This window comes from Spea bombifrons, chromosome 4 (assembly GCF_027358695.1).
Source record: "Spea bombifrons isolate aSpeBom1 chromosome 4, aSpeBom1.2.pri, whole genome shotgun sequence".
Classification (NCBI taxonomy): domain Eukaryota; kingdom Metazoa; phylum Chordata; class Amphibia; order Anura; family Pelobatidae; genus Spea; species Spea bombifrons.
Window position 1 is genome coordinate 26,965,185 of NC_071090.1, and position 17,871 is coordinate 26,983,055.

General features: G+C 37.9%; 1 protein-coding gene across 7 annotated transcripts in view; it reads right to left on the minus strand.

The window, feature by feature from the left end:
- RAPGEF6 (Rap guanine nucleotide exchange factor 6) overlaps nt 1-17,871 on the minus strand; it is a 66,462-nt gene that overhangs the window by 44,407 nt on the left and 4,184 nt on the right. For all 7 annotated transcript variants that reach the window (XM_053463313.1, XM_053463318.1, XM_053463311.1 and 4 more), the window contains exons 2-6: nt 16,189-16,259; nt 13,619-13,675; nt 11,567-11,650; nt 6,459-6,528; nt 2,528-2,671 (exon numbers count right to left, since the gene is read on the minus strand). In XM_053463313.1, the coding sequence (XP_053319288.1) occupies nt 2,528-2,671; nt 6,459-6,528; nt 11,567-11,650; nt 13,619-13,675; nt 16,189-16,259 (426 nt within the window). The remainder of the gene's footprint in view (nt 1-2,527; nt 2,672-6,458; nt 6,529-11,566; nt 11,651-13,618; nt 13,676-16,188; nt 16,260-17,871) is intronic.

Here is a 17,871-nt window from a genome sequence, read left to right on the forward strand (position 1 = left end):
ATGTTTTTTTTGTTTTTTTAATCAATTAGTCTCTTTGAAGCACACTCGCACATTATCCTAAAAGAAAACAAAACACAAGAATACGCGTATTGATTGACCGTAATCATGTCAAATGTACAATAATAAATGGTACGGTTTTATATATGTGTAAATGCATTAAAATACAGTAACAGTTTTTAAGGCGTGTGCATGTAAATGATTTCATATATGCGAAATTCCCGTTTCCACTTCACTTACAGATACATTGAGGAATCTCCCTTAAAGGGCAAAATTTAACAAAGCAGACAGTCTTGCTAACAGGGCTGGAACCTTTCATAAACGATCTGAAAATATCATCTGTCCTTAGGGATAACAGGAGGAGGAGAATGAAAGGCTGGTATCACAGGCAGAGTGATGTCAACTTCTAAATTTAGCATCAGCCACATCCAACAATAAAGAACAGCCTCTGCTCGTCTGCTTTACTCAAACCTGTTTTACTTAATATGTCAAATCAAATGAGTTAATATTACAGTATATTTACTGAATTCAAGTAATCTGTTGTAAAATACCATTTGATATTTTACTGCATTTTTAGGTTTTACACAGCGTCTCTGCAGTGGCAGTATCGCATGTGCATATCGCAGCACAAACAATGTACAAAACTGTTTCTCCAGATGGTCCTGAAAGATAACTGTAGTTGCCAGCAACTATGCCATTGAGTACAAGGAGGTAATTAGCTTAGATGCGCAGCATGTTCCATAAAAGCAATCATTTTTTCTCTCAAAAGGCAATGACAGGGTGCTTAGAGTACAAGATCCCTGTTATGATACAATATATAAAAGTGATCCTCCCGGGAACTATTTAAAGCAATTGTAAGATACCTATATGACACGAGAGAGAGAGAGAGAGAGAGAGAGAGATGAAAGGAAAAGCAGGCTTTGACTGCGAGGTTGCCCTTTGTCCCTGGGAACCAGTAAGAAATGGTATGGGACCATCTTTCCTCTTATTTAAAGATGCCACATTTTAGATCTGTGCATTTAAATTAGTGCAGATTTCAATGAAGCATTTGTGCACACTCTAGCTTCTTAGAGTACTTCTGGTTAAAAAAGGGCGGAGCCATGGTGAGCACTTCGGGGGCGGCCTCTCCTCTGTTCCTCCAATTGGAGGAGAGGGCAAGCACGGGGGCACCATCCTTATGCAGAAGTACATGGATAACAGAGCGGATACGAGAGAAGACGAAGAAAGAAGAAGAGGCAAGAGAAGAAGGGTCGCAGTGGAAAAGGAGACACGGAATCAGGGAATCGGGGGAGAAGGCGGGGAAACATTGAGAGAGACCGTGAGAGCACTAGAATGTAAGAGTGAGTGACTAGTTTAATTTTCAAATGGAAAAAAGCCCTCCAAATTTCTTCTGAACTGAAAGGGCTAAAAAGAAAAATCGCTGTCTGAAAATGAACGCACCAAATGCAAAACAAAATATTTGTTTGAATGGTTTTTGATCCATTTGTACAAGTCTACTACATACATGCAGAAAATTACTAAACCGGTGTCCTTTCAACTATTTTTGTTTCGACACTGTGGCATGCAAAACTGTAAGCAAATCAGAAAAAGGGTTTTCAAGGAAACTGGCAAACGGCTGGCTTAAATGGGCCAAATACTAAGCACATCACCGACAGACAGGGAAGCTATTGCACCCCGAGCCAGTCTAAAATTATTTAAACAGGGCAGGTTTGACTTTCACCAGCCCACTTTGGGGGCAGGAATCCAGTTACGCAATCCTGCGGTAAAAGCGGAGCTGTTCACACAGTATGTGAGCAGCTATAAGTAAGAGTTCCAGTCCAGGTCCAGCCAGGCACAGCAAGGGTGTAAGGTAGCAAGGTCTGATGTCCGAGATAGCAAGGTGTGATTGAGCGGGGTATGATGGGGCGAGTATGTTTTAGTGTGTGTACTATGGTGTTTAAATGTGTCTGCAAGTGTGTTATGGGGGGGGGTTACAAGTACCACCGGACCACTTAGCTGTACCTGCCCTCCAGGCCAGAAGGTGTTAGCCCTCCCATTCCAAAAGCATCTGTTGATTCCAGGACAATATGAATGTCTACCTGTTGGCTGCATGCATTGTACTAAAAAGATGTATGTCCTCTAGGGCAAACAAAAGCAGAACAACCATTGTTTTCAAAGGGAGCCATAAATAAATGTATTTATTGTTAATACACATAGCTTGCTGATTTGTATGTAATTGGTTTTCAGATATTTAGTGTAGAAGCTCATTATATAATGAATTGTCTGTCTTGAATTTCTCTTCCTTGTCCTCCCCTTATCTTTAGAAGGGCTATCTGAAAATAACTACAACCATGAAACAATATATCTAGTAAATATTCTTAGCTTAAAATTAACCAAAACATAAAAATAAAATGTTAGTAAATACCCCCAGTGACTATATATGTTTTCCATACATATATTGTAGTAACTGTCAACGTGACAAAATCATCACAATAAAACCTTCAGATTGCATTATTCTAAAAACAATGTTCCCATTTCAAAGCAAACTCACCAATCGAAAATTAGTAGCATCCACATTGTCAGTAATAATTTGGAGTTCTCCATGTTGATTGATTTTTCTAAAATGCCTTCGGGACTGTCTGAGAGATGTCTCTCTGTGGGGGATGTTCTCATTGTTTTCCTTGATATTTTCCACCTGAAATACAATGTCATTATACATAGTAATTTCAAGACAAAAAAAAAATAGTATCAAATGGGATTGTGCAACAGGCAGGAAAACGTACAAACATGGTAGACTGAATGGTCTTAACAGACAAAACACAGACTGTCTCAATAAAGATAAAATACTGGTTGTTGGGAGTGTCCAATAAAAGGAAGCAATCAATAGGTTTTAATGTTAACACAATTTTCAGATTAGTTCAGATAAGGCAGTTGTTGCCTATTAACCCACTAAGGACTAATAATCACCTTTGCTATGTTGTTTTCAATTTACCTACCTTTCCTAAATAATTTAGAGGTCTAGAATGCCACCCCATGCAAATGTTTTGTTACTTGTGACATGCTCCCCCATACACAAGCAAGGTGCTCTTGTTTCCAGGGCTGCAAGAGATGTTTACTCTCCCGCCTGCCCACATATAGGTCTTTCTACAGGCATTAGAGGCAATACCCCACAGGCACTCTGTCATTTATTATGAATGATATAAAAAAAAGAGACTATACAAAAAAGGGTATTAGGAGAAATCCCTATCTTTGGTCAAAAAAGAAATATATAAAATTTGTGTAAAAACAGGAATAGTGGTTGAACAAAGATACGCTAAAAATAGCAAAAAGCTCTGGTCACTTAAGGGAATAAGACCCCTGGCCACAAATGATGAAGGTGAATTTGGAGCTCCAAGGCTACTGCTCTATAGACTGACATTTCAATGGGAGAGCTCTTTTTAGATACAGTCATGTGAAAAAAGTATAGCCTGTTTTTTAGCCATTTCTTAGCTGGTTTAAAAATTAGGTAATTACAACATAAGATGAACAACCATGCATGACCGTGTTATGATTTAAAAAAAAAAAAAGAAGTCAAAATGGAAAAGCCATGTATGAAAAACTACGTACACCTTATGATTCAATAGCTTGCAGAACCACAGTTAGCAGCAATAAGTAATCGTTTTCTATAAACGTTGTGGAAGAATTTTGGTCCACCCTTCTTTACAACATTGCTTTAGTTCATTGAGGTTTGCAGGCATTTGTTTATGCACAGCTCTCACGTTCCTGCCACAGCATTTCAATCATGTTGACGTCTGGACTTTGTTCACCTTGATTCTTTTATTTTTCAGCATTTCACCATGTTTGCGCCACCGTGGTTGAAAAAGCTGGTATGAAGCGTTTGTCCTGATATGCTGCGTTTAGTTTTCGCTAAACATGGCGCTGTGCATTATAGCCAAATATCTCACTTTGATCTCGTCTGGCCAAAGGGCGTTGCTCCAGAAGTCTTGTGGATTGCTCAGATGCAACTTTGCAAACCTGAGCCGTGGTGTCATGTTCTTTTTAGGGAGAACGGGGCTTTCTTCTGGCAACCCAACCCTCCATTCATGAACTTTAACATTTAATATTCTTACTGAGGCCTGTAGAGGCTGAGATGTAACTGTCTGACCTTGGGGTGAATTTGATGGGACATCAACTCCTTACAATGGTCTGGAATGTTTTCCACTTTTAAATAATCTTTCTTACTGTGGAATGATGGAATTTAAATTATTTGGAAATACCCTAATAACCCTTCTCAGATTGATGGGCGGCAAGAATTGCTTCTCTAAGATCATTGCCGACGTCATCTTTCGCACACACCTGAATGCTCCAGACCAACAAACTGCTAAAACTTCAGCTTCAATAGAGGTGGTCACACTTGCTGATGATCAATTAAACAAGAACATTTGTATAGCAGCACCTGTCTATTACTTAGCATCTAAATTCCTGTGGATGCAGTAAGGGTTTATTTTTTCACACATCGCTTCTCCATTTTGGCTTTTTTTTTTTTTTTTTTTTTTTTTTTTTTTATAAATCATGACACTGCAATCATGTGTTGTATTTACCTAATTTTGTAGACCTGCTAAGGAACAGATGATTGTCATTATGCCCGGATATGTAAAACCATAGAATTTAAAGATGGTGTACTTTCTTTTTCACATGACTGCATGTACAGGCGGCCTAGTTAGACCATTAAACAAAGCTAGTATAAATGGGGAACAATACTAATATATATATATATATATATATAAAAAATCATGGAGCGGTGACCCTTTGACCATGGCGCAATTGCTAACCAAGGGTGTCAACAGCAATTGGGCAGACAGCGACCTTACAATCTAGTCAGTTGTTGAGGGGGAAGTGAAACCGCTTAGATGGGGATGAGTTGAGAGAGTCCAGAACATCTGTAGAAGTTCTTAATCGTTCAGATAAACCAAGAAATGGGGTAGGTCTTTCCCTTCAGTCCTCTCTTGCCTCAGTCTCTCCCTTCAAGACCTTATCTATCTACCCCTTAATATCTACCCCCAGCACATTACTTTCCCTCATGTATAGCATTTATTACCCCCATACTTTCTTCCAGTACCCATCTTGCCTAATTTCTCCCACAAGTTCCTGTCCACCTCCTAACAAAATAGAATATCTAAAATGGGAGATCTTCAGAGGCTGAGTGTAGCAGAGGCCTCCTTTAGGAGAGAGTTCTATATCTGCACTTCCATAACTTGCGTTCAGGGAGTGCTAAGCAGTGAGATATGATAGAATTTCCCAGCCCACAAGCAGGAATTGCAAATACAGACATGGTGGCTCATGCTAATGGAAGATCCTCAGATCTCCTCCACTAGCCACAAAGGCCTCCAGCATTTAAAACGGCACCCAATTAACTGGCAAAACTATTTGCCCCTGCAAGCATTTTAGAAATGAATGCTTGCTTGCTTACAAATACATAATTCCGTGCCATGTGGACCAAGAGATAATACACTACTGTAAATATAGGCAATTCTAAAATAAAAATGGTAGCTATCATTTGTTCAATCTGTAGCAGATCAGATTCTGTGTTTTACTGTTGCTCCATGGATCCAGCTATTTTTGCACATAATGGGGTCAGCTACAGAGGAGGTGAAGATGGCGGTCACTAAATATTTTGTATTGGTGTTTTCTAAAGTCACCAATGCCATTTGCCACTTTACAGACAAAGGGTGGTTTTATTCACTAAAGGGAGAGTTCACAGGAAGGTTTGCAAAAGGGTTTTTTTTTTTTTTTATAGCTCCTTCACTTCGCTATAAATTATGAACAGCCAACCCTAGTGAGCTTCTGCTGCAATAACAGTTTGGCTGATAATGTATAATGCATAGTTAATGCAAATCTTTATGTATGTTTTCCTGCTGTTCTGCTTCGATACAAAAGCTTACTTAAGACATTGCTAAGCACCGTACTGACAATACTGCACACAGGCTAAAAAAGTGGAAGCCTGAGGCTTTTGTTTCCCACAAGAGCAGTACAGGTAGCTGAGTTCATCTTGGAGATTAGCCAAAAGTGAGACCATATACAAAATGACTAATATGCATTCGTCAGAAAACATACTGACGAAGTTTTTACATATGGCTTTTAAAAACTAATTTTGTTCCCCTGATGAGACTGGTGCAGCAGCCCTCTCATCTAGCCAGACAGAAAACAGCCAGATCTAAGCGCTTGCAAAGCTTCCCCACATTTGTATGTTGTATGAACTAGTATAACTGCAGATCCTCTTTATCCGAGCTGTAGCTTACCTCTACTGCATGGAAAGAAAAAAAAAACAGCAGGACAGTTATGATGCCAAGAAAAATCCATTTGGAGACCGTACAATTTGTTCCAAATGCACATGCACTGGGGCCTGGCATTGCTAAATTTCAAGTGGCAGTGCCAATGCCAGAGGGTGAAAATCAAAGGGCTAAAATGACCTCTCTCTTTCTTAAGATATAATTGCTCCTTACCACAATCATTTCAGAAGGCTCCAGCACAATACATTCACATCCTCTTTTGCCACCAGACTGCTTACCAAAACTGTAAAAAAAAAAAAAAATGTAATAAAGATATTACACATGAGTAATAAACATCAACGGAAGGACTGACCATTATATTTCTTGATTTTAAATCAGAGCACAACTGATAATGCGCAGGCTAGAACGCAAATTAAAAATACACAATTTAAATTGCAATAGCTTAAGTTTGTGAAATTTCTGCCCTGCTTGATCTGCCTCGATCCACTAAGTGCAATTATTGTGAAGTGTAAACGTCTAGGAATAAGAATGGCTCAGCTACAAAGCAGTAGACCACGGGCACGTGCGGAGCGGGGCTGCAGAGGGCTAAAGATAGAGTTCCGAACTGCCGCTGGAAGCAAAAGACCTTCATGTCATGGGTTTCCATGGCCAAGCAGCTGCACACAAGCCAAAGATCACTATGTGCAATGCCAATCCTCAGCTAAAGTGGTGTAAAGCACAACTCCACTACACTCGAGTTCTCTGGATGTCTGATGGATGAACGCTACCTACTGGAATGCATAGTGCCTACTATAATGTTTGGTGGAGGAGGGATAATGGACCCCTTCGCTCCAGTGAAGGGTAATTTTAATGCTACATCATACAAAGACATTTTAGACAACTGTATGCCAATGAAAATGATAGGGAAACTGGTATAGCGAGAGAAACTAAGTATATGGAGAGGGGGTATATGTATGTGTGTATATCAAAAAATAAGTATTAGAGAGGCACACATATAGCTCTAGTAGCCTATACAAATATTTTCTTAAACAGTGCAGTGTGTGTGTGTGTGTGTGTGTGTGTGTGTGTGTGTGTGTGTGTGTGTGTGTGTGTGTGTGTGTGTAGTGTTTTATATTTTGAGTCTATTCATACTATTGCTGTTTTGGGCCTAAAGGGTATAGAATGATTCCCTGTAACAAGCGGGTAACAAGCGGGCCTCTGTTTAGTATTTTTTATAAATATATATTTTTATTCAATGCATTTAATTAACTAGTAATAAGCTGGGAATGGGGCATTAAAGCCCTGATTCATTTCCAGGTTATTATTTTGACCTGCCCTCCATACCAACTCATTTTATATGCTTCATTTAATGTCAAGTTCATTTGAATTTATATATAATACAGCAACACGTATTATTGTTATTATTGTTGGATCAACAGCGGTTAACAGGGAATAGGAAAAGGGTTGAGAGCTTGATGGACGCAAGTCTTTTCTCAACCTTAAGTACTATAACTATAGCATACATATGTTTGTTTTCTGGCTTACCAGAAAGTATTTGTTATGTTTTGGAATTAGTTAATATATGTATTGAGTAATGTGTATATCACATTATATTATATTATATATATATTTAAAATGTGTATATTATACTGCAAGAGAGCTGACCTAGGATTTGGTTGGTAAGCAAAAATCTATTTATTTTAACAGAGCAATTGTGTAAAAAAATAAATAAATGGGCTCTCTTGGCCTGGGCCCTCAGTGTGATAGCACATTAACCAGCTAGGAACACACAGGTGCCTGCAGGGTTCAATACCAGGAAACATAGAACCTACACCGGCTACCTACCTACTCTCCTATTACTGCACATTGGCAAGCCCTAGGGGTGCAATGACAAATCAGAGTGTGATATAATCTAGGCAGAGCTAATTCTGTTGGTTGGGCAGAGCGCACGGAACGAATTTACAGATTATTGCTTTATATGCCGTAAATCTACATGTATTAAGCCTGCCACAAAATGGACTACGAGACAAATAAACTTAATAAAATGCTCTTGAGGAACACTTAATAAAAATAAAGTTAGTCTTCACAGCAAGAAAAACGAGAAGACTAGATGGGTCGACTGGTTTTGATCTGCCACCAAATTATGTTTCTATTATATACGTATAATACAGTTGCTCTTTGTATCGTTACGGATTATTATAAATTATATTATAGTAATTAACACCATTGTTCAGTTGTGTGATAATCCATATTTATATTACTTTGTTTGAAATCAGAATACATTACTAGTTCTTAAGAAAATGCACTTAATGTTTAACGAAGTTGTATGTAATTAGTGTAAAATCCAGAGACAAGAAGAGAAATGAAGGTCCATCAGCAAATAAACTGGTAGAAACTGATGCCTGTAATTTTACACCACAATTCATTTTTGCAACAAACAAATTATATTCATTTTACTTGCTTTTTTTCTTTAAGACCTCTATTCTTTAGGTACATAGTTGCCCAGATCATGTGCCTGTGCAAAAACCTACGTCATGTATATCACTCCTCAAAAAGCAACCACAGTGGTTCATATGGCAAAAAACATGTCTATTTTTGAGAAATAAAAAGTCTGGTATATTTCCCCCATTTGTCCACAACGGTTCACTCTGTAAACAAAAACAAAAGCCATCGGGTGACACTCCAGATTCATTTATCCGACTAAGTTAAGTTCTTTCACGGTGAGGCTTTCTCAGAATACTGGAATGCAGTTATCACCCTGAGTGAGAATATCTATACATGATTTTGAGTTTTAAATATAAACAGTATCCCTGTTTTTTATTTTTTGTGCCTTGCGGTTTTAGCACTTTTGCGGTGCTCGTGTTTAGATGTAATTTTCTCCTCTCCCATTTAGTGAACCCAAACAAGTTATATATTGGGGGGGGGGGGGTTCAGGACAAGAAGGGCTCTCTTCGGGTACTATTTTTGATCATACCATTTAATTTCCTATAAAAAATAAAAACTAATGAAAAAACCTGCTAAATAGATTCTACTATTGGTCCTGAGTTTAGAAACACTCCATCAAACCATATATTTTGGAAGACTAGACACCCCAAGGTATTTCAAATGCTGGTATTTTAACCCTTTCCATGCACTAGTTCTACCATCAGCCTTTGTCAAACTTTGTGGTAGTAATTCCATTGTAAGATTTTAAAAATGCAGAAAATGCATTTTTAATTGGGAGTAAATATACAAACATTTTGGCAGTCACACACTTACAGGGAGCTCCAAAACCAGTCTATTGCTGAGATGACAGGAACTAAAGAAATAAAAACACACAAAAAGCTATTGATCTGAAACTTCTCCACTGCATGCGTGGTCCCAGTGGTCTTGTGGTTTTGCTGGGAAAGGCAGTCAAGGCATCAATTATCTACGACCTTGAAATTCTCATTGTTTGTATACTTAAAAAACCAGGAGTAATGTGTAAATACATCATCCTATGTAGAAAAGCTTTAATGGGTGTATTTATAATATATACCTGTGTGTATATATACACACACACACACACACACAATATAAATATAGTCATGTGAATAAAAGTACACCCTCTTTTGAATTCTCTGGTTTTAGATATCAGAACATATCATCTGTTCCTTAGCAGGTCTAAAAATTAGGTAAATACATCCTCATGTTTTCGCCAAACATGGAGCTGTGCATTATGGCCAAACATCTCCACTTTGATCTCCTCTGTCCAAAGGATATTGCTCCATAAGTCTTTGCAAACCTAAGCCATGCTGCCATGTTCTTTTTAGAGAGAAGAGGTTTTCTCCTGGCAATCCTTCCAAACAAACCATACTTGTTCATTCTTTTTCTAATCGTAGTGTCATGAACTTGAACATGCTAACTGAGGCCTGTAGAGTCTGAGTTTTAACTCTTGGGGGGAGGGTTTTGCACATGGTCTGACCTTGCAGTGAATTTGATGGGACATCCACTCCTGGGAAAATTGGCAACCGTCTTGAATGTTTTCCACTTTTGAATAATCTTTCTCACTGTAGAATTGATGGACTTCATTGCTGATGTCTTTCCTCCTTGGGATTTTGTTAACACTCATCTGAATGATCCAGACCAGCAAACAGCTAAAACTTTGGCTTTGACACTGGTGGTCCCACTTGCTGGCCATCAATGAATCAAGGGCATTTGGTTAGCACCTGTCTGCTACTTAACATCCTAATTTATATGGAACCCATTTTGGCTTTATTTTGTTGAATAAATTATGACACAATGTAATATGTCATGTGTTCATTTGAGCTTGTATTTACCCAAGTTTTAGGCCTGCTAAGGAACAGATGAGTGTTATGTCCTGACATGTAAAACCATTGAATTCAAAGACAACATGCTTTCTTTTTTCCCCCAGATGACTGCATATTTCCACACTGTCTACAAATCATAGTTTTCAGGCAGAACCGGCATTCTACTGCTATACTAGCCAGAAGATGTTGATTTTTGGGGGTCCGTTCAGCTTTCTCAGTTAAGAGCAGAGAACATTAATGGCTTTTTTTCAGATGAAGGGATTATCTCTGTAATACAGACTCTGCATACAGCTTCAGGCCCTGAAGGCTTTAGTAAATTTTACTATTAAAAATAAAGATGATTCAGGCTCTGCATGCGAGTAGGTTTTCCATAGTATGGAGCAGACAAGTTTCCCAAAAGGAAGCTCTTCAGGCCACAGTTGTAACTATACCCAAAGCAGGAAAATCTCTCATGCTAATCAGCCAATTTTGTTATTTAATATGGATGGGAAAATCTATTTCTAAAAGAGAGAGTGGAGACCACCGACTTGAAACTATTGGCCTTGTGCAGGTAAAGTGGAAAATGTTTTTTTTTTCTTTGAATTATCTTGTTAATGTTTTGTGTTAGCTGACATTTTGGAATTTGTTGTTTTTGTTCAGACTTTTGAAGGGAGAAGCTTAGTCAACACACATATCAAAGCAAAAAAAAATCATCATTTGTGATTATTAGGTTCTGAAATTGATCAGCATATGTGGTTTCTTTTCCTTGGTTCTTACAGTCTGCTTTACAAGTCACAAAATGTCTATTGAGGGAAAGATGGATCCTACCAAATCCAAAACCAAAAGCTATTTATGTACATTTATATAGGTATTTAAATTTGTATATAAAAATACAAAAATAATGTAAATGCAACAACTCAATTGAAATTAAATGATCAGTTTACTCATTGTAAATGCCTTTAAATCATTTCGATCTTGGTATTTACTTTAAGTTAGAAATGCCAGCAACCACAAATAAAAAAACTGAATTACAGTCTGATTAACAAAAAAGAGCTACAATATTTTAGTACATACCTGCATGGAGGTAAAAACATAGAATCCTTCACCAAAACCGAACCAGACAGAAGAATATACCAACATCTAGCCAGGCTTTCAGAACTGTAAATAAAAAGAGTAAAAAAAAAAAAAAAAAAAAGCATGTTACTCAAACACAAAATGTAATATTTGTGACAGAAAACTAGACAGCCATAACACAGTTAACACAGTGGTAACAAAATGAAAGGGGACGTCCTGTGGAAAAAAACTTCTCCTTACACATAAAACACACAGTGTTCACCTTAGCAGTGACAAAAATCATGTTCTCTTATATTTTTTCCAATAAAGTTCCTTTATCTGCAGACCTGGAGGCTGCTGCTGTTATCAGTCAGGGGATTTTTACTATTCAAACATTACACTTCGCTGTGACTTTATTGCAGTACTAATGACGTCAGTTCCATCAGATACTTTCATTTTAGGTGTCCAGTTATGTGAGCCATTCTGTTTACCGTAGGCAGTATAATAAGGAGTCAGTTCGGTTGGAGGATTGGGCTAAGATAACAGAGCTTGAATACATACAACTGCATGCAAACATAATGCAAAAACTAGAGCTAGTAGAAAAAGAAAAAAAAAAAAAAAGAAGAAAAAGTCAACATACTTGAAGCTAGTGTTTATAAGAAAGTTACAAAACTCTTCTTACATCTGTGTTATCTCCCTCTAAATCAGAGTTGAAAGTGCCATTCAACTTTTTTTACCCTTAAGAAATAATTAAGCAAACCTTACTTGTATGAAAGTTAAGATTTAACCAATCGTTATCTTAAATATTTAAGATAGATAGATTTTCACACGTAACCAATACCCTGCGTCCCCACAACATGGAAAGTCCTATCAGGCATCATAGCTACCAAGCTACAGGAACATAAGGGCCAGTACACGAGCACAGCTCAGAAGGGCATTGGGAACATCAGAGGCTTTGTCTATAAGCACCAGTTGCTTATAGACACAGCAGTGGTCCAAGACTCAAAGTCTAGACAGACCAACCCGAGCACAGCCTGGATTGACTACAGGAAAGCCTACGATTCAATGCCACACACATGGATCTGTGAATGCCTGGAGTTATACAAAGTCAACAGGACACCAAGGACCTTAACCAAGAACTCAATGGGAGACCGGAAGGCAACACTGGAAGCCAACTCAAGACAGCTGCCACAAGTGACCATCAAGTGTGGCATATACCAAGGTGATGCACTGTCCCTGCTGCTTTTCTGCATAGACTTCAACACCCTCAGTCAGTTAATCGCAAGGACTGGATACATCAAGCTGTATGCCAACAGCAAACAAGACATCGACTTACTGAGTACAGCCGGATTGTAGTGAGATACTTAAGACAGATGGGTGGAACCACCAGTAGGGCACATAGCAGACATAGTGGTAGACAAGGTCTAGAAGACAGCGGTGGTTCAAACTCTCTGTGGTGGTTGTGGTTCAAACTCTCTCACTTCGCTGTTTATTATCAAGGGCCAAATCTGTCAAATCTCCACTGTGAAGGGCTGAGCTTGCCCTACATGATGCATAATTCAATGTTTAAGTAGACTTTGAAGGAATTTCACTGATTTCTTTACACAGGTCCAGCCAAGCCCTTGAATGGGGTTGGACTTTCATAACGAGTACTGATGTCAAGGATCTTCAACCATCCTGCCAATTCTCACTTTACTGAATAAACCCTGGCGTCCTGCCATCGAAGGAATAGGAATATAAAATGTTATATTGTATGTAACACTAGCCACTTTCTGTATTAAGGTAATACCCTAGAATGTGAGTGAGCTGCTGCTCTCTCCAATATACCCCAAGCAATGAGGTATTTAAAATGTTAATGCATGAATGGAGGTTACAGAGAGGGCAAAGATAAGTATGGTGGAATAAAATTAGTCAAAGTAAGCTGGGGAGGAAGGGGAAGGAACAATCTCAGCATACACACACTGTATATAAAAAGTAAATTAAATCTAAATAGAGGCTAAGAAAATATATAACTTATAAAATCAATTATGCTTTAAAGAGAATAATAAATACATTACAGGTCTGTGAACCTACCAGAAGAGAACTTGATTTCCGCTATATCTTTCATAACGCGCTGTTGCGGACATCAACCTAGAGTGAACATTAACAACATTAATGAATGACATTATTATTCACCAGATCAGGGTTAGCAGACTAGTGGCATACAACAGCAATATTCAGTCTTGCCACCAGGGGAGTGAGAGACAGACAAAAGACAAGCAGCAGCCACTTGAAAAGTAAAACTATACAATATGACTCATTTTAAGGAAAGACATTTTAAGCTAATTTGTTTTCACATAAGCTTGTATATGTAAAACGCTATTTAAAACAATAACATTGTCCGTATCATATCTACGATATAAGGATTAAAAGCAAAGTAAATGAGAGAAAAAAAAAAACCTGCACCAACTCACAAAATGTTCCGCGTGTGACAGCGCACACATTATTGTATCACAAAACGGAAGTCGTAGATGAGTGCCCATGCAGGTGATTAGTGTGTGTTTATATAGCTACATATAAATTCTTAGAGAATGCGATATAGATAAAACAATTGAAATACAAGTAGATAATACAAAAGATAAAAAGGTACTTAAACCATTAATTGTACTCTCTATGCCAAATAAAAGGGTTTTCCCTTAAGGTTTAACCCTTTTAATGCCATCAATTGCTGCGTCTGGGCAGTGACGGCAACCTAATGCCACCATAGTAATCTAAAAAGTGACAGCTATACCTATACCCACAAATATGTTAACAGTGCCCCCCTATTAGGAGACCCTTATCCAACACATTTTTGAGGAGAGGAGACTTCTGAAAAGTAAAAGAACATCTAAAAGTAACGAGGGGCATTAAGGGGGAAAAAAAATACTATTATACCCACAATCCAAATAGTGGTGCCTAGTGCAGATTGGCAAACCAATTTTCAAAAATAGTTTTGTTTCATATCTTGTAGTTTATATAGAGTTGAGTTATCCTTGATGTCAGAATGTTTTGTGAACTTTCTATCTTCATAGGGTTAGCAGTCTGCCCAACAGTACTGATTGCTGAAAGCAATCTTGGGCTGACAGGCTCAAGGCAATGAAGTTTGTAATGTGGTTATTTATAGGGATACTTTTGTAGCGATGTTGGTTGGTTGGAAAAAAAAAAGTTGGAAAAATAAAAAAAAAAAATGCATTATTTTTTAGAAATTATATGCATTTGCACAACAACTACAACTACACCACTTTCTGCATTGCCTTGATGGCATATTATATTTTTGTGGCAATAAAAGGGTTAATCTGTTAATGCTAAAGGGTATTTAGACTCCCCTGCACATATGCTAGGTATTAGTTTTACCTCGGGGGTTGACATATTTGGTTTGGATCTAGGAGCCAGCTTTTTTTTTCCCCAATCATGTTTTTATTTTTAAATGTTACCCAACCTGGCACCCAGAGTTTGTCAAGCCTTGCCATACACTAACATACATTTACACACCATTTATTACACTATACAGTAATAGACACACTAACATATTATGCTCACAAGCACTAACACACTACAATAATACACATGCTAACACCATACATTACTACACATACTAACACTATATGCAGACATGCTAATGTCATAGTGTAACATAACACCATACATGCCACCACCACCCCTCTTATACACATGCGTACACACATACTGACTAACACTATGGACACTGAAATCGGACATGACAATATAGTAGACATTCTGACTATAGCACTATACCTATAGCACACACACACTCACAGACTGACTCCAGCACTAGACATTTACATACTGACCGACACTAGAGTATACACACACACACACAGACTCCAGCACCATAAATACACACACACACACACACACACACACACACACACACACACACTGACTCCAGCACTATAAACACATACACACGGATTCTGATACTGTGGTATACACACACACACACACACACGCTCACATACACTACTTCCCATCTGACCTGCCACGCCACTGCCTATCTTCTACCATCGCAAATCCAGCACACTATACTTTCCAGCGGGTGTGCGGTTAAGTGAGTGACATGAGGCACCCTGCGGGGTCACATAGCATGTATTATGTGACCACGCATGATGGCAGCCCTGCAAAACCATGACAGGAAGTGGTTTTTAGTCAAGGTTTGTTGAGCTCTGTGTTGCGTATACAAATTTGTAGACCTGCATAAGTGCCATTTTCTATGGTCCCCTTTAAATCACACCATAGAGCGCAGATGTTTCCATTAGATCACTGTAGCATTTTTTTTTAAGCTATGGTTATCTAGATTGTACCTCTAAGAATTTGCAAACCATGCATTATTGACCTTCATTAAACCCAGTCTGGATTTTGACAGGTCATTGAATTAGCCACATTTCTACATTAGCTTAATAAATATCGACTGCATGATTAATCTTTTTCGATCACACATTATTTATAAAATAGGTAAGAACTATTGAAAACATGACAGATTTGAAGGAGAAAAAAAATGTTTTTACTATAAAAAGTATTAGGAATTTCATAACTGTTCAGTTGTAATAAACAACCTTCATTTCAGGCCAGGAAAAACAGCATAGGCAATTTAATAGATATCTTACCGTAACTGGTGCTCCCTAAGATGAGACAGTATATCCATTCTATGCATGTGTGAATATATAGTATTTAAATCCTATAGAGAAGTCAAAAGAACATATTTTAGAGTACAATCATTTTAATTAATTATCCAGCAAGATTAAATTGATTTTAGTAATTTTAAGAATCACGTGTGCCTTGGCTTGTCAAGTAAGTTAGGGTAATTACATACAAATCCAGGGAAGGAAGACTTTAAAAAATAAAAAAAAAGATTTAACTTTTCTTTTTAGGGACACTCCCGCTACCATATGGAGCGCAATGATTTTTTTCCAGTGTAAATACATGGAAGGATTCTTCAGAATGGCTTGCAGAAGGCATGTCCAGCCAGACACATCTCCTGCTTACCAATGTGCAGGCATGTGTCACCCGGCGCTTTCCCGCTAGTAACTAGCTGCTCCAAAACTGGTGCCAAACCCAGACAGCAGAGGACGTGGCATGCTGCTTAGGCATTCTTCAGGGTATGGGGTTTTTTTTGTTTTATTTTAACCCTCTCTTTACTAAGGGTGTTTTAAGCATTTTTACACCGTTTACACTAAGATTCTCCTTTTTCATTTTTCATGCACCCGCACATATAATGTTTTTCTCAAGGACAGATACAAGCTTTCTTTTGATACAATTTTTAGATGTGTAGTCTAACATTTAGTATGAATATGATATCATAATAAAGAAAAAGTGTTCAAAACCCCACTAAATATATTAAGTGTCCTGAATTTGAAGCACCCTGGAAATTACTGGGCACAAAACAGAACTATGCCTGTTCCCTTTTCCAAACTTCAAGTGTTCAGATTTTATTTTCTGAAGCCCAAGTTTCATTTGAGAGTTTCCTACACCCAAGGGTGTATTTTTTTGGAGAGAAAAAAAAAAAAAAAAAACCCAGGTTAGTTCACTAGGAGCATTTAGGCAGCCAGTTTGGTCAGCAATCCCTGGAAACATAACGTTTATTTTCAAACGTTACATTTATATATTTAAGACTTACATTTCCTAACACAATGCACATTTAATCCCAAACTTGAATATTTCTAGAGATAAGGAAAAAAAAGCCCTTTCACTGATTTTTAAATGTTTTTTTTTTGCAGGTAACTAGCTCAAAAAACTAAAATATACCCTGCTACTGAAAGTAGGGCGCTCGCATCCAGCATGTAGGACACATACACATTCCGCGGGGCATATAAACTCACAGGAGAGTAAATGTAAGTAAATGTATGTGTCGTGGAAAAATGGATGAATGCAGTCTCCCTAACTGAAAAGGGTAGGGAGGTAGGTGGGGGTATAACAGGAAAATAAGACATGGAAGAGACAGGAGAAAATATCAGGGCCCATAAGCAACAGGTCTTTTTATGGTATGCAGTTATCGGCTGGCTGCGCGTTAATATCTTATAGGTTTTCAGTGGTGTAAATTGGATAACAGTTTGCCTCCTATACTTTGAAATACAGTCCAGCTCCTCATAGGTTTTTCCACCGGTTAATAGCCCACAGGAACAAAACATTTTTTGCAAGTTACAGCATAGAATCGCACATCAACACAAGGTGAAGACTTGTTTACTCAAGTAACCAAATATTCTTCATTCCTGAATGCCACATTTTTTTTTTAAACACAATTTGCTTCAAGTATAATATAATGTTACACTTGCAAAAATGAGCAATAAATA